Below are 16,907 nucleotides of genomic sequence, written 5' to 3' on the forward strand. Positions count from 1 at the left end.
CTGCACTCCTTGGTATTTACCCAAAGGAGCTGAAAACTTGCATCGGCAAAAAACTCTGCACACAAATGTTTATACCAGGATTTTTGGATAACTGCCCAAACTTGGAAGCAACCAAGATGTCTTTTAGTGGGTAATGGATACACAAACTGTGGTACATTCAGACAATGGAATATTATTCACTGCTATAAAGAAATGAGCTTTGAAACCATAAAAAGACATGAAGGAAGTTTAAAATGCATGTTACTAAGTGAAAGAAGACAATCTGAAAAAAACTATATACTGTATGATTCCAACTACATGACATTCTGAAAGCAAAACTACGGAGACAGTAAAAAGAACAGTGGTTACCAGGGGTTATGTGTGGGGAGGGAGGGATTAATAGGTGGAGCACAGGGGATTTCTAGGTCAATGAAAACACTCTATATGACACTGCAACAGTGGATACAAGTCATTATACATTTGTCCAAACACACAGAATGTGTAACTCTTAGAGTGAACCCCAATGTAAACTATGGACTTTAGGTGATATTGATGTGTCAACGGAGGTTCATCGATTGTAACATATTTACCAATCTGATGGGGGATGTTGATAATGGGAGGGAGGCTATGCACCTGTTGAGGAAGGGGTATATGGGAAATCTCTGTATCTCCCCTTAATTTTGCTGTTAACCTAAAAGTGATGTAAAAATATAAAGCCTCAATTAAAAAAAAAAAAGAAAAAAAGAAAAAGAACAGAGATGATTCTAAGAAGGTACCAGGAACCTGTCTCCCCATCTAGACAACACCTGTACTGGTAGGATCTGTCTGATGTAACTATTTTGGAATTCTGGAGCCAGTTAAAGCTTACAACTTCCAGGCTAAGGCTTGGAAAGTAAACTTAATTTTGGTCGATTTCAGACCTTGGCACAGTGCCAGCTACCCATCCTCCAATTCTACTGGAATGGCTGCATCTGCGTTCCTGCAGCAGCTTGCATACAGCTTCCTGAAGCCAGAGAGGGCTGATTTCTCATCAGAAACTTTGAAGGCCAGGAGGCAGTGGGCCAAAATATTCCAAGTGCTAAAACAAAAAGAACTCTTGAGTAAGAATCCTATATCCAGAGAAACTATCCTTCAAAACTGAAGAAACAATTAAGACATTTCCTGTGAAACAAATGCTAAGTAAACCAGACTTACCCTGGAAGAATCACTCAACAATGTTGTGCAGTATGAAGTGAAAGGCTACACAGTAAATCAAAGCTGCATTAACAATGAAAGAACCTCATAAAGGTAAACACATGGACAATTATAAAAGCCAGTATTATGGTAACAGCAGTTTGTAACTCCACTTTTTGCTTTCTACAAAATTCAAGATGATTTAAAATACTTATGAGTTTATGTTTGGGGCATATAATGTACAAAGATGTGATTCTGTTATATCAGCAACTGAAAAGGATGGGGAAGGAGCAGAATTTTTGTATGTTATTGAAGTTAAACTAGTATAAACTCAAATTAAAGTGTTATAATTTTAGGATGTTAAACCAGTGGCTGAGGCAGGAGGTTGGGGGAATCAGGAGTTACTGTCTAATGGGTATAGCATTTCAGTTTTGCAAGATGAAAAGAGTTATGAAGATTGATGGTGGTGATGGCTACACAATATTATGAATGTATTTAATACACCAAACTGCACATCTAAAAATGGTTGAAATGGTAAATTTTATGTTATGTGTATTTTACCACAACAAAAAATTGGGCGGGAGGCGGGGAGGTGGAGGGGGGAAGTGATCTATTTTCCCCATGCCATTTCCCAGACTGTATCACTGAGTGAGTATAAGTACCATCATAAAATATGAAGGAAATAGAGAATGATATACCATGCAAATATTAATTTAAAAGTACACATTAAACTAAGTTTAACTAATGAAATTAAAATAGTACATCAAACTATATTATTGTACCACCTAAAATCATCTCACTCACCATGGCATTACCTGTATCACACTTGGAAGACACTGGTTTCATAATTTCTAAAGGTGTTTCGCCCCAAATTCTCAGACTCTCTCACCTCTCAATAAGAATCCAGTCAATGGACTCATTTTGGTTAAAATGGCTGCTCTGATGGGAAAGACATTTCTGGGAATCCAGCAAACCAGATTCTCAGTTCTGAGGTTTCAAAGACAAGGCCTGATGACACAAGAGTTGAAATGCTGCCAGAAGCACCCTCAGCCACTAAAGGATGGTTGGAGAGAATATAGGTGGCATAAGAGGAGATCCGAATCGGAGGATGGCCTTTCCACTTTTCCCCCAGGAAAAGTTCAATGTATCAAGCTTCAGAATCATTCAGCAAAGGACTTGTAAAGGACACTGAATTTTGTCTATGGCTGTGAGATGAAGTCAATTAAAAGGAGGTATTATAAAATGGCACTGCCCAACATGCTGTGGTAGGGTCCCCTCCCTAAGGAAAGAAAAAAAAACCTCAAGGCAACCTGGCTATATGCGTACGTGACAACATCCCTCATGACCTTGTACCATCAGACCACTTAATCCGACTGCATGTTTGTCTGTTACCATATATGGGAGACAAAGAAGTAAAAAATATATTAAAACAACCACACCACATGGCGTTTAGGGCTCAGTTATTCGGGTATGAACCCAACTGGGTGGTGCCGACAGGAATAAAGTTGGTTCCTGGAAAGAAAAGCCTCGGTGTCACAACTCTCTGTGCAAGAATCCTTCTCCATTACTTGGGGGCTCACGCCCGGGATTCGGAGACACGTGTTTCCACCTCCTTTGCCATTGGAGATACGAACATCAGAGCATGGGCGAGGCAGCCTTCCCTGGCACCTTGCTCTACTCTTGGCCATAGGATTGGCCAAGGCTGCTCCAGCCAGCTAAAAATGTGGTGAGAGTTTTCTGTTAGCACTCACCTTCCTTTTGTGGATAGGATACTTCGTTGGTACCAACATGGGGAAACAATGGCCATAAGAGACTAGAAAATTTAGATCCCCACCAATCTTATAGTAAAACAAAATACCCCAGTCCTACTACCAGGGTTTGGCTCCTCAAAAGCTCAATTATTGGGAAAAACTGTCTTGCCTGGTGGGGAAAAAGTTCATCGTCATCTCTGTTAAAAACTTAACATGCGGGGCGCCTGGGTGGCGCAGTCGGTTAAGCGTCCGACTTCAGCCAGGTCACGATCTCGCGGTCCGTGAGTTCGAGCCCCGCGTCGGGCTCTGGGCTGATGGCTCAGAGCCTGGAGCCTGTTTCCGATTCTGTGTCTCCCTCTCTCTCTGCCCCTCCCCCGTTCATACTCTGTCTCTCTCTGTCCCAAAAATAAATAAAAACGTTGAAAAAAAAATTAAAAAAAAAAAAACAAAAAACTTAACATGCCTATGCCAAAGATTTTATAACTCAACTGGCCAGAAAACCCCATGGTGGGGGACTCCAGATCACCTTAAGACAGATCCCCACCCCTTGTCTAACTTCTCTCATCTCTGAGAGACCTGGGACAGTGTCAACGCAGCCATCAAATGGCAGACTCCAGGTGGACTATACTAGATATGTGAAAGGACAGCCTATATAGTACTTCCCTCAGGCTGGTCATGGTCATGTGTGCTGGAAACTATTCATCCATCTTTCTTCCTGCTCCCACTTGCCAGAGAAAAACATTTGGAAGTCCAAGTGTATGGGGACAGCGAGACTCCAAAAAAAGCAGCATGCCTTACAAATTGGCAATTAAAAAGACGATAAATGGCCTCCTGAGCGTATAATCCAGTATTGTGGTCCTGCCACCCGGGCAGAGGATGGGTCCTTGGGCTACCACACTCCCATTTACATGCTAAACTGCATAATTAGACTACAAGCAGTTATAAAAATTATAACCAATAAAACTGCCAGAGCTCTTAACTTATGAGACAAGTAGCAGGCCAAAATACACAATGCCCTATCTATCATAATCTCTTGGCCTTAGATTACCTGCTTACTTCTGACGGAAAAGTTTGTAAAAAGTTTAACCTACGCAACTGCTGCCTACAGAGAAATAAGGAAAACGAAAGTCATAAAAGAGATCACAAATCAAATAAAAAGAATTGTTCATGTCCCCATCCAGACCTGAAATGGTTAAAACCCCAGGGAGTTATTTGGAAAATGGTTTTCAACTTTTGGGGGATTCAAAACTCTCATAAAAATTATCCTCCTAATTCTGGGAGGTTGCTTAATCCTACCTTGCTTATTAGCTCCCCTGGTAGCACATTCTTTCTCCAGCCTCACTAAGGCCATGATTAAAAAAAAAAGATAGCCACTCATGTAATGATGTTATAAAAATATAAGCCTCTAAACCAAGATGATGCTCTTTGACCCAAAACAGCATCAAAAGGGGGAATGTGGTAGGGTCCCTCCCTAAGGAAAGGAAAAAAACCTCAAGGCAACCTGGCTATACGTGTACGTGACACCATCCCCTACGACCTTGTAACATCAGACCACTTAATCAGACTGCATGTTTGTGTGTTACCATATATGGGAGACAAAGAAGTAAAAAATATATTAAAAAAAACTACGCCACGTGGGGCTCAGTTCTTCGGGTATGAACCCAACTGAGCAGTGCTGGCAGGAATAAAGTTGCTCCCTGGAAAGAAAAGCCTTGGTGTCACGACTCTCTGTGAGAGAATCCTGCTATAATGTCAGCCACCGCCTACACATGGCTACTCATACCTACATTTAATTAAAATTAAATGACTCTACAAATGCAGTTCCTCCTTTGCACAAGCCACATTTCCAATGAGCAACAGCTACAACTGGCTAAAAGCTACTGTATAGGACAGACCAGAGGTATATTTCTATCACTGCAGAAGGTTCCCCTGAATGGGGCTGCTCTGTGGTCTTTACTGATCAACAGTCTTGGATTAGAAGAAAATACAGTCATGTGACAAGGTGCAGTGGAGCTGAAACTGCAAGTGACAATCAAAGTAGATCTAGAGGAAAAGCAATACATCATTTTCTTTCTCACCAGTCCTGATCCCCTATTTGCATTTTGTTGTCCAGAGCTTTTTGTGTCAACAGGGTTGGACATACTCCACTTAAGGAGCTAAGAGTGACAAGCATATAAATTATTTGGAAAATAATAAAAAGTTTGTGGGGCACCTGGGTGGCTCAGTCGATTGAACATCCAAATTCAGCTCAGGTCATGATCTCACCATTCGTGAGTTCAAGCCCTGCGTTGGGCTCTGTGCTGACAGTGGAAAGCCTGGAGCCTGCTTCGGATTCTGGGTCTCCCTTTCTCTCTGCTCCTCCCCCACTCACACTCTGTCTCTCTCAAAAATAAATAAACATAAAAAAAAAAAAAAAAAGAACAGAGCCTTGGGAACCCATAGAACCATTATTAAAGTTCTAACAGTTGTCTTTGGAGTTCCAGAAAGAAAAGAGAAAGAGACTGGGGTAGAAAAAAATATTTCAAAATAATGGTTCAAAGCCTTACAAATTTGGTGAGAAACAAAAATTTATGTAATCAAGAAGCTCAGCAAAGATAAACTTAAAAAAAAATCAAAATCAGATTTTTGAAGACCAGAGAAAAGAGAAAATACTAAAAGCAGCTAGAGGAAAGTAACACATTACACATTGCGTGACCACAGATTACTCATCAGAAATCGTGATAGTTAGACTGAAATAACATCTTTAAAGTGCTAAAAGACCAATTAACCTATGACACTATCCTTCAGGAATGAAAGAAAATAACATTCTCAATTGAAAGAAAACTAAGAAAATTCGTAGCAGCAGATTTGTTCTAAAAGAAATGTTAATGGAAGTTCTTCAAGCTGAAGTAAATGATGAGAAATAAACATGGAACTTCAGAAACGAATGAAGAATGGGGTGCCTGGGTGGCTCAGTAGGTTAGGTGTCCGACTTGGGCTCAGGTCATGATCTCACGGTTTGTGAGTTCAAGCCTGTGTCAGGCTCTGTATTGACAGCTCAGCACAGAGCTCGCTTTCAGATTCTCTGTCCCCTTCTCTCTCTGCTCCTCCCCTGTCATGTGCTCTCTCTCTCTCAAAAACAGACATTAAAAAAAAAAAAAAAAAGAAGAAATGAATAAAGAGCAAAATAAATGGTAAAATTCTGGGTAAACATAAAAGACTATTTTATCCTCCTAAATTCTTTAAAATATGTAAAAGTATATAAAGCAAATGTTGAAACACAGCTAAATACTAATTTCAATGATGTAGATATAATAAATACAACATAAAAGGGAGAAGTTAAGAGTCTTACATATAGTTTACTGACAGTGATAAAATACTAACTTTATCCTGACTGTAAACGAATAGGTATATAGATTGCTATCCCTACAGCAAAATATATGAAAAGATATAGCCAAAAAGCAAAAAGACACATTTTTAAAGACTAAGGAACAAGAACCATATGAACACCTCAACAGACACAGAAAAAGCAACTGACAAAAATTCAATATCCAGTCATGATAAAAATCTCACCAAACTGAACTTCCTACACCTGGTAAAGAGCATCCATGAAAAACCTAAGCTAACATACTTACTGGTAAATAACTGAAAGCCTTCCCATAACATCAGGAACAAGGTAGGGATGTCTGCTCTTATCACTCCTGTCCAACATCATACATCAACATCATGGTCCTAGCCAGAGCATGAGACAGGAAAAAGAAATAAAGGCAAAAAGATTTGAAAAAAATAAAAGTCTGTATCCACAAATACCATGATTGTCTACAAAGAACAATCACAAGGAACGTGCTAAAAAATAAAAAAGCCCCTGGTATTAGTAAATGGATTTAGCAAGGTTGTACAGCATAAGATCAATACAGACAAATCAGGTGTATTTCTCTACATTAGCAATGAACATCTAGAAATCAGTGTTATTTAAAATAGCACCAAAAATTATTAAATACATAGGTATAATCTAATAAACTGTGCAGAACCTGTATGCTGAACCACAAAAACGGTGATGAAAGAAATTAAACTCCTAAATAAATGGAGAGATACACTGTTTTCATGGATTGGAAGACTCAATATTCATATCAATTCTCCCTCAAAACTGATATATACATGTAATACAATCCCAATCAGAATCTCAGCAGGATCTGTTCTAGGTATCAATAAGATGATTTGAAAATTTATATAAAAAGGCAAAGGAACCAGAAAAGCCAAAACAATTTTGAAAAGAACAAAGTTGAAGAACTTATACTATTCGAATTCAACACTTACTACAAAGCTTCAGTGATTAAGACAGTGTGACACTGGCAAAAGAATAGACACATAGATCAATGGAACAGATTACAGAATGAAGTGACAGAATCAACAGATGACTTACAAAACTGCAAAGGCAATTCAACAAAGAAAGGGTGGTATTTTCAACAAATGTTATTGAAACACTGAAATTTGCAGGCGCACGCGCACACACACACACACTGAATCTCAACCCTTATCTCACAACATACCCTCAAAATCAACTCAAATGGATCATTTCTAGAAGAAAACACAAGAGAAAAATCTTTGTAACCCTGGATATGGCAGTTTTTACACAAAACATTAAAGGCAGGATGCATAAGAGAAGAAAGAATAGATAAATTTGACTCCATCAAAACCTTGTGTTCTGAGATAGTGTTACGAGAATGAAAAGACAAACCACAAATTGGACAGAATATGTGCAAATTACATACTGAACAAAAGACTTATATCCAGAATATACAAAGAACTGTCAAAATTATGTAATAAAAACAAAATAATGGGCAAAATATTTAAATAGACATTTCATCCAAGATATGTGAAATAAAACACTCATTCATTACCAAGAAAATGTAATTAAACCACAATGAGATACCCCTTCAAACCAATATAAACAGCTAAACTAAAAATTACTAAAAATACCAAGTACTCGTGGAACTCTCTTACATTGGCTAGAGAGCATGCAGAATAGTGCAGTCACTTTAGAAAAGAGTTTGGCAGTTTCTTAGAGTTAAACTTATTCTCACACAAAAACACAGATGGTGTTTACAGTAGCTGCATAATTGCCAAAAACTGGAAACATCTCAAATGTCTTTCAATTGATTAGTGAATAAACAAACTGCGGTATATCCATACACTGGAATACTACTTAGCAATAAAACGGAATAAATGCACAACAATGTGGATAAAGCACAAATGCAGTATGCAAATGTAGGAAGACACACTCAAAAGGCTATATACTGTATTATTTCATTTACATGATTTCTGGAAAGGGCAAACTCATAGGAAAAAAAACAGATCAGCTGCCAAGCACTGGGCACAGGGAAAGGCATTAATTACACAAGACATAATGAGATAATTTCTGGGGGTGATGAAACCGATCTGCCATACACATGAATTGCTTATATATTAATGACAAGATAAATCATTTGAAAATAAATATTTATAGGAATCCAGTGTTACTCTAAAATTTCTGGGAGTGAAAAATTTTCTTGACCGGCTGTTGGAAGAGTAGCTATGTTATTTTTCCCCAGAAGAAAAAGTTCCTTCTCAACACCCAAACAAGGACAACCATAGGGCTCACTGAGTCTACTATCTTTATACACACACTTAACTAGCTTTCTCAGAAAAACAACATGAAACTTTGGGTAAGCTGTACCACTCACTCTGTGACTGATCTGGGGCACATATGTAACTTATCTCAACCTCAGCCCACTAATCTGTAAAACACTGAGTTGGCTGTCAGGATTAAGTGAGGCAGTTTATATAAAATAGCCAAAGCCTTACTTTTCCTACACTTAGACTTTGTCTTCTCACCTTCCCTTTCCCTCATATTCTATAGAAACATTTCCATTGGAAGTTAGTCTATTCTCAGAGCTAAACTCCAATTTCTGAACCATCTGGTTATGAATACTTCTTTTTTTTTTTTTTTTAAGTTTATTTTGAGAGAGACACAGAGAGAGCATAAGGAGCAGGGAAGGGGCAGAGAGAAGGGGAGAGAATCCCAAGCAAGGCTCCGCACTATCAGCACAAAGCCCAAGGTGGGGCTTGAACTCACAAACCATGAGATCATGACCCAAGCCGAAACCAAGAGTTGGCCGCTCAACTGACTTAGCTACCCAGGCCCCCTGATTTTGTGTATTTCTTAAAATAATTTTCAGCTACCAAAAAAGGCCAGGCACCCCTGACTACTTCAAACACCACAAATATTAACCATAATATTTGTGTACCAACAGCAGGCAATAAAGCCACAACACCAGTGAGGATTCAGCTTCTGCTCTTTTCATTGTAAACACAACCTGCTTCAAATCTGTTTTATCAATATTAAAGGTTGTAATGGCCAAAAAGCATTTAGACTAAAGGAATAATTTCAACTGACTACATCGTTAGGTGCTCTCACAAAGTCTACTTTCTTGCATTTTGGCCTCCCCACTAAAAGAGTTTGGAGAAAAAAATGAGAACTCAAAGAGGTGACAGACTGATTTACTTAGATCAGTCGGAATGAAGTGATTTCATCGTAACAGGTAGAATAACAACAGCACTTTATCATTCAGGAACCAAAAGCAAAGACAGCCAAAAAGGACAAAGTTAAACTAGAAAGCTGAAATAACGAACTCAAATATCCCCATCTGCAGTAGAGTCTATACAGTAACAGCAGTCCATTGGGCTGCTTTGAAAATTACAATTAAATGAGAGTGTTAAATGCACGAACATTAAATGGACTCAATAAATGGAATGTAAGGTAGAGACGTGAAACTTCCCTGGTTCATCCGATATAATTCATACTGGCTTTTAATAAGGAAGATCTTCTCTGATCTTCCCCCCCCCCCGCCCCCCCCCCCGCCCACAAACATTACAAGTTTCTAAGCTTAAAGCTTATAATACATCAAAGAACAAGAATGACTTTGGGTAACAAGTAAATAATCTTCCCTCAAAAATACATACATATGGTCCTAGACACAACTTACCAAGACTCGATGAAGAAATAAAAAATCTCAATAGACCTATAAGTAGTAGGGAGATTTAATGAATAATCTAAAACCTCAAATAAAGAAAGGTCCAGGACAAGATGGTTTCACAGGTGAATTCTAGCAAACATTTAACCAAGAATTACCACCAAATCTTCTCAGGGGCACCTGGCTGCTCAGTTGGTACAGCATGCAACCCTTGATCTCAGGGTTGTGAGTTCAAGCCCCTCATTGGGCGTGGAACCTACTTAAAATAAATAAAGAATACAGTGTGTCAAATATTAAAAAAATAAACAACAAAAAAAAAACCCCACCAAATCTTCTAACTCCTCTAAAATATTAAAGCAGACAGAACACTTTCTATTTTATAAGGCCAAGACTGCCCTGATACTAAAGCCAGATAAAGACACCACAAGAAAACTATAGACCAGTATCTCTTAAGTTAGTGCAAAATCCTCAACAGTATATTAACCCAACCAGCTTATTAAGGAATTACACACAATGACCAAGTGGGATTAATTCATGGAATGCAAGAACTGCTCAACACGTGAAAATCCATCAGTGTAATGTATCACACTAAAAACTGAAGGAAAAAAAACCACCTAATCAGCTGAGTTGTTGCAGAAAAAGCATGTGGCACAATTCAATACCCTTGCATGATAAAAATATTCAGCAAACTTGGAATAGAAGGAAACTACGTCAACATAACAAAGACCACATACAAAAAACCCACAGGTAACATCTATTCAATGGTGCAAGGGTTTGAAAGCTTTTTCTCTTAAGATTAGGAAGATGACAAGGATGACTGCTTTCACACTTTTTTTTTGAAGTTTATTTATTTTGAAAGAGAGAGAGAAAGACAGAGGGTGGGAGGGAGGGAGAGGGAGAGGGAGAATATCCCAAGCAGGCTTCAGGCAATCAGTGCAGAGCCTGACATAGGGCTTAATCTCACGAACCATGAGATCACGACTTGAACCGAAAGAGAGTCAGACGCTTAACCAACTGAGCCACCCAGGCGTCCCTGATTTCACCACTTCTATTCAAAATAGTACTGGAAGTCCTAGCCAGAGGAATTAAACAAGAAAAAGACACAAAAGCATGCAAACTGAAAAAGAAGTAAAATTATCTCTGTTCACAGACAACAACACTATGATATAGGTGGAAAAGCCTAAAGATGCAACAAAAAACTGTTAGAACTGATAAACAATTTCAGCAAAGTTACAGGATACAAAAATCAACACATGAAAACCAGTTGTGTTTCTATATACTGATAATGAACAATCTGAAAAAGAAATTAAGAAACAATTCCATTTACAACAGCACTGAAAAAAATTAAATAATTAGGGATAAACTTAACCAAGGAGGTAAAAGATTTGTATACTGAAGACTATAAAATATTGCTGAAAGATTTAAAGAAGACATAAACAGAAAGAAATCCCATGTTTGTGGACTGCAAAACTTTACACTGTTAAGATGTCAATACTATCCAAAAACAACCTACAGATTCAACATAAGCCCTATCAAAATCCCAATAACATTTTTTGCAGAAATAGAAAAAGCCATATGGAAATCCCAAGGGACCCTAAACAATCCAAATAATCTTGAAAAAGAATACAAACAGAAAATGGAACAGTGATTGTCAGGGGCTGGGGTGAGGAAGAAATGGGAGTTATTTAATTGGTACAGAGTTCCAGTTTTGTAAGATTAAAAACTCCTGGATACTGGTTGCACAACATGTGAATATATTTAACACTAATGAACTACACACTTAAAAGTGGTTAGGATGATAAATTTTACCACAAGTGAAAAAACAAAGTATATACACACAAACACACATTTGAAAGATGACTGCCTTCAGAGTTCACCTGGAGAGGCAAGAGAAGTCACTTAGTTTATTGACAGTGTAGCCCCCGTGTGTCTGAAATAACACCAATGTTTCCCTCAAAAGAAAATTATTAATTATCCTGAATGAATGACAACGGCTTATGGGATTTATCAGCTCTGGTATTAATTCTAAAAGACTAGGGTTAGTATTCTTCTCATATAAACTAATCTTAATCCAATTTTTAATGATGTTTATAATTCCTATTTAAAAAAAGAAAGAAAGAAAGTAACCAGGAAAAGTAATCAAGCCCCTGGAAGACAATATTATCAACCCATTTTTGCCCCAAGTAAACACAAATGACAAATGACTTAACTGATCAACTTTATAAAGAGCACTGTAATTTGTGAACTTCATTTCTAACCAATTTGGCCTGAGTGCTAGAAAGGGGTTATGGGGCAGCTCATAGAACTGGGATTCAAAAAACAACAAAAAACAAAGAAAGATTTTTTACATTACATTCTGTTCCTGGCTCTAGAAAGACACTTGTGTCTAAGTCTTAGCTGTCTGGTCTATGATACCATGATCCTACTGTAAAAGAGCACTGTGTGTTAATTATGATTCAAAACCCAACTAAATAGAAATACACCAATGCTAAGGATGGTTTTTGTAAGCTATCATTTTCATTATGTGTCACACTTTTCCTAGTTAAAATAATTTTTACTTACTTGGTCAACTTGTGGCTTTTCATTGCTGTGAGAAACTCTCTGACAATCTCAGGACTCTGGTGCCTGCATGGTGTTTTTGATATATATTTTAATGTCTACGAAAAAAATTTTAAAAAGAAAATGCATAAGACAAAAAAATCTGAATGAGAAAAAGGGAAGACAATGGTTATAATTTAGTATTGTAAAATTTTGTTTACAAAATCTTCTATAGGGGTGCCTTGGGTGGCTCAGTCGGTTAGGTGTCCAACTTCAGCTCAGGTCACGATCTCATAGTTTGTGAGTTCAAGCCCCACGTCAGTCTCTGTGTTGACAACTCAAAGTCTGGAGCCTGCTTCAGGTTCTGTGTCACCCTCTCTCTCTGTCCCTCCCCTGCTCACTCTGTCTCTCACTCTCTCTCAAAAATAAAAAAATATTAAATAAAAATAAAAGACAATCTTCTATAAAAAAATGCCTTCAGGAGAGTTAATCTTCATATAATGGGAATTCCTCAAAAAGAAAATCAGTAGCTAGAACAGGAATAATGAATGACATTCAGGAAGAAAGCTTTCCTGATCTTAAAAAAAAAAAGAAGAAAAACCTCAATCTGACAATTGTGTTATATTTCAATTTTCTTTTTTCTTTTTAATGTTTATTTTTAAGGGAGAGTGCAAGTGGGACAGGAGCAGAGAGAGAGAGGAAGACAGAGGGTCCAAAGCAGGCTTCACACTGAAAGCAGCAAGCCCAATGTGGGGCTCGAACTCATGAAACGTGAGATCATGACCTGAGCAGAAGTTGCCACTCAACCGACTGAGCCACCCAGGAGCCCCTTCAGACAATTTTTTTAAAGACATGAAACCCAAAGAATAGTCACAAATCCATACAGATATAAGTAAATAAATAAATGGATGAGAAGGAACAATTGTTTGTTACAGAAGATTTCTATGTGTTAAATATGGAAGGAATGAGGGAAATAATCACCATTAGGCAATTGAACCACAGTAATAATTACTGCAGGAAAGACCTACCAATGAATAGTAAAATCAATGGGCAAAAGCTTAAGGAGAAATATGATATTTGCATAGCCTCACAGCATCTTCCCCAAATATTTATTAACACTGTGATAGTTTTAATATATATGTCCTCAAACTCTTTGATACCCTTCCCTTCAAGAGGTACCTTTCAATGGACTGGACTTGGTGACTCCTTTCTAATGAATACGAAGTATAAACAGAAAAACAGTAACTTTACAGTGGGGAAACCAGGCAGATACCACTGTAATCAAGTGATCTCAGTTAACAGTACCAGTGACAAGACACTGATATCATGTACCCTGTATCACGCACTGAGCAGGGCACATCGCTTCTGTGGCATTCTTCCCCAAAAGCTGTAACTTCAGTTTGATCATGAGAAAACATCAAACAAACCAAAGCTGAAGGACATTCTATAAAAGACTTGCATTGGTACTCTTCAAAGTGTCAAGATCATGCATGGAAGATGAGGAAAGACTGAGGAAAGACTAAGGATCCGTTACAGACGGGAGGATATAAGGAGACATGCTAACATTTAACATGTTAAATACAAAATGGCATCCTGAATCAGATCCTTGAACAGAAAAAGGGCATTAATGGAAAAACTGAGAAAATCTGAATAAAATGTTTGTGTAATTTTCTTAGTTTTGATCATTGTACCATGGTTAAATAAAATGTTAACATCAAGGAAACCTGGGGGAAGGACATATGGGAACTCTTAGCACCATCTTTATAACTTTTCTGTAAAATTATCTCAAAATAAAAGGCTCTTACTTTTTTTAAAAGAGAGAATCCCACCTAGACATAACTTCAAGGGAATTTCAAGCCTGAAAAGTAAACAGTAACCTCATAAGAGTTTCTCTCAAGTTCAAAAATCTGGTTGGTCTCAGACTCCTCCACAACGACAAACAATAAGAGACCAAGTAATACCTACAGAGCCTTGCCAATAACTCCATAGTCAGATGAGGGGTCATTCACATTAAAAACACGAGAAATAGGGGCGCCTGGGTGGCGCAGTCGGTTAAGCGTCTGACTTCAGCCAGGTCACGATCTCGCGGTCCGTGAGTTCGAGCCCCGCGTCAGGCTCTGGGCTGATGGCTCGGAGCCTGGAGCCTGTTTCTGATTCTGTGTCTCCCTCTCTCTCTGCCCCTCCCCCGTTCATGCTCTGTCTCTCTCTGTCCCAAAAATAAATAAACGTTGAAAAAAAAAATTAAAAAAAAAAAAAAAAACACGAGAAATACATTCTCAAGTATAAACAGTCTCAAAACCCTTAACACCACAATAACCTTCCTTAAGGTACCACATATTAAAAGCAAGAGCTTAATGAGTATGTAATAGAGTGGCAGTGAGCTTAGACTGATTTAAGCATGCAGAAGAGCACCTGACAGCTTGAAATTTGGCTGTAAAACTAATTACAAACATTTCATTTTTTTTTTAAAGAGATGGATGAACGATACAATGTAAAAGAACATGAGTGAATAAATGAATGATGGGATTTCAAACACATCATTAGATGAACAAAACCAGACAGGGAGGAATGGGGACAAACGTACTAAACCCCCCCTTAAATTCCTTAAAAGGGATTATGGTAACTTAACCCAGGTTTAATTTTGTCTTTGAAAAGATAAAGATAATTAAAACTAAATCCTGGGGTGCCTGGTTGGCTCAGTTGGTTAAGCGTCCGACTCGATCTTAGCTCAGGTCATGATCCCAGGATCATGAGATCAAGCCCCTTAGCATGGAGCCTGCTTGGGATTCTTTTTCTTTCTTTCTTTCTTTCTTTCTTTCTTTCTTTCTTTCTTTCTTTCTCTCTCTCTCTCTCTCTCTCTGCCCCTCTCCCCCTAAAATAACAAAGTAAATAAAAATAAAAACTAGAGGTGCTTAGGCAGCTCACTCGGTTAAGCATCCTTTTTTTTTCAATATATGAAGTTTATTGTCAAATTGGTTTCCATACAACACCCAGTGCTCATCCCAAAAGGTGCCCTCCTCAATACCTATCACCCACCCTCCCCTCCCTCCCACCCCCCATCAACCCTCAGTTTATTCTCAGTTTTTAAGAGTCTCTTATCCTTTGGCCCTCTCCCACTCTAACCTTTTTTTTTTTTTTTCCTTCCCCTCCCCCATGGGTTTCTGTTAAGTTTCTCAGGATCCACATAAGAGTGAAAACATATGGTATCTGTCTTTCTCTGTATGGCTTATTTCACTTAGCATCACACTCTCCAGTTCCAACCACGTTGCTACAAAGGGCCAGATTTCATTCTTTCTCATTGCCACGTAGTATTCCATTGTGTATATAAACCACAATTTCTTTATCCATTCATCAGTTGATGGACATTTAGGCTCTTTCCATAATTTGGTTATTGTTGAGAGTGCTGCTATAAACATTGGGGTACAAGTGCCCCTATGCATCAGCACTCCTGTATCCCTTGGGTAAATTCCTAGCAGTGCTATTGCTGGGTCATAGGGTAGGTCTATTTTTAATTTTTTGAGGAACCTCCACACTGTTTTCCAGAATGGCTGCACCAATCTGCATTCCCACCAACAGTGCAAGAGGGTTCCCGTATCTCCACATCCTCGCCAGCATCTATAGTCTCCTGATTTGTTCATTTTGGCCACTCTGACTGGTGTGAGTGGTTAAGCATCCTTAAGTCTCAATTTCAGCTCAGGTCATGATCTCACGGTTCATGAGTTCAAGTCCCATATCAGGCTCCGTGCTGATAGTGTGGAGCCTGCTAGGAATTCTCTCTCTGCCCCCTCCCCTGCTCTCTCTCTCAAAATAAATAAATAAACTTTAAAAAGAATAATAAAATGTTAAAAAAATAAAAGTTAAAAAAAATAAAAACTAAACCCTTTATAAAGACAAAATCAGATTTGAAAGGAAATAGCCAAAACATAAATTAAAATGACAGATATAAAAATCAAACATCACAGGGGCACCTGGGTGGCTCGGCCGGTTAAGCGTTGACTCTTGATTTTGGCTCAGGTCATGATCTCACTGTTCATGAGTTCGAGACCACTATCAGGCAGAGCCTGCTTGGGATTCTGTCTCCCTCTCTCTCTGACCCTCCCCAACCTGCTCTCTCTCAAAATAAATAAAAGTAAACTTTTTTAAAAATTATTTAAAAAATCAAACATCATATATAACAAATATAATAGCTTAAACTTTCTTTTTTAAGGATAAAGCACAAGGTTGGAAGAAAACATAGCAAAATGTCAACTAGATGTTAGATTATAAATTACTTTAGCTTTCTTCTTTATCCTTTTTGGTACTTCCTAAGTTTTTTACAATAAAAAACATCACTTTTTGTGCAATAAAGAATTGAGCTTTGGGGCACCTGGGTGGCTCAGTTGGTTGAGCATCCGACTTCAGCTCAGGTCAAGATCTCACAGTCTGTGGGTTTGAGCCCCATGTCAGGCTCTGGGCTGACGCTCGGAGCCTGGAG

General features: G+C 38.3%; 1 protein-coding gene across 4 annotated transcripts in view; it reads right to left on the bottom strand.

Annotated features, from left to right (window-relative positions):
• CRCP (CGRP receptor component) overlaps positions 1-16,907 on the bottom strand; it is a 46,352-nt gene that overhangs the window by 16,259 nt on the left and 13,186 nt on the right. For 3 of the 4 annotated variants that reach the window (XM_047089316.1, XM_047089317.1, XM_047089315.1), the window contains exon 4: positions 12,458-12,552. The exons of the other annotated variant lie outside the window; for it this stretch is intronic. In XM_047089316.1, the coding sequence (XP_046945272.1) occupies positions 12,458-12,552 (95 nt within the window). The remainder of the gene's footprint in view (positions 1-12,457; positions 12,553-16,907) is intronic. 4 annotated transcript variants of the gene reach the window in all.

The sequence above is a fragment of the Lynx rufus genome, unplaced genomic scaffold, assembly GCF_022079265.1.
Source record: "Lynx rufus isolate CCGP_SWC_20201006 ecotype Redwood Valley unplaced genomic scaffold, mLynRuf1.p SCAF_27, whole genome shotgun sequence".
In the NCBI taxonomy this organism is placed as follows: domain Eukaryota; kingdom Metazoa; phylum Chordata; class Mammalia; order Carnivora; family Felidae; genus Lynx; species Lynx rufus.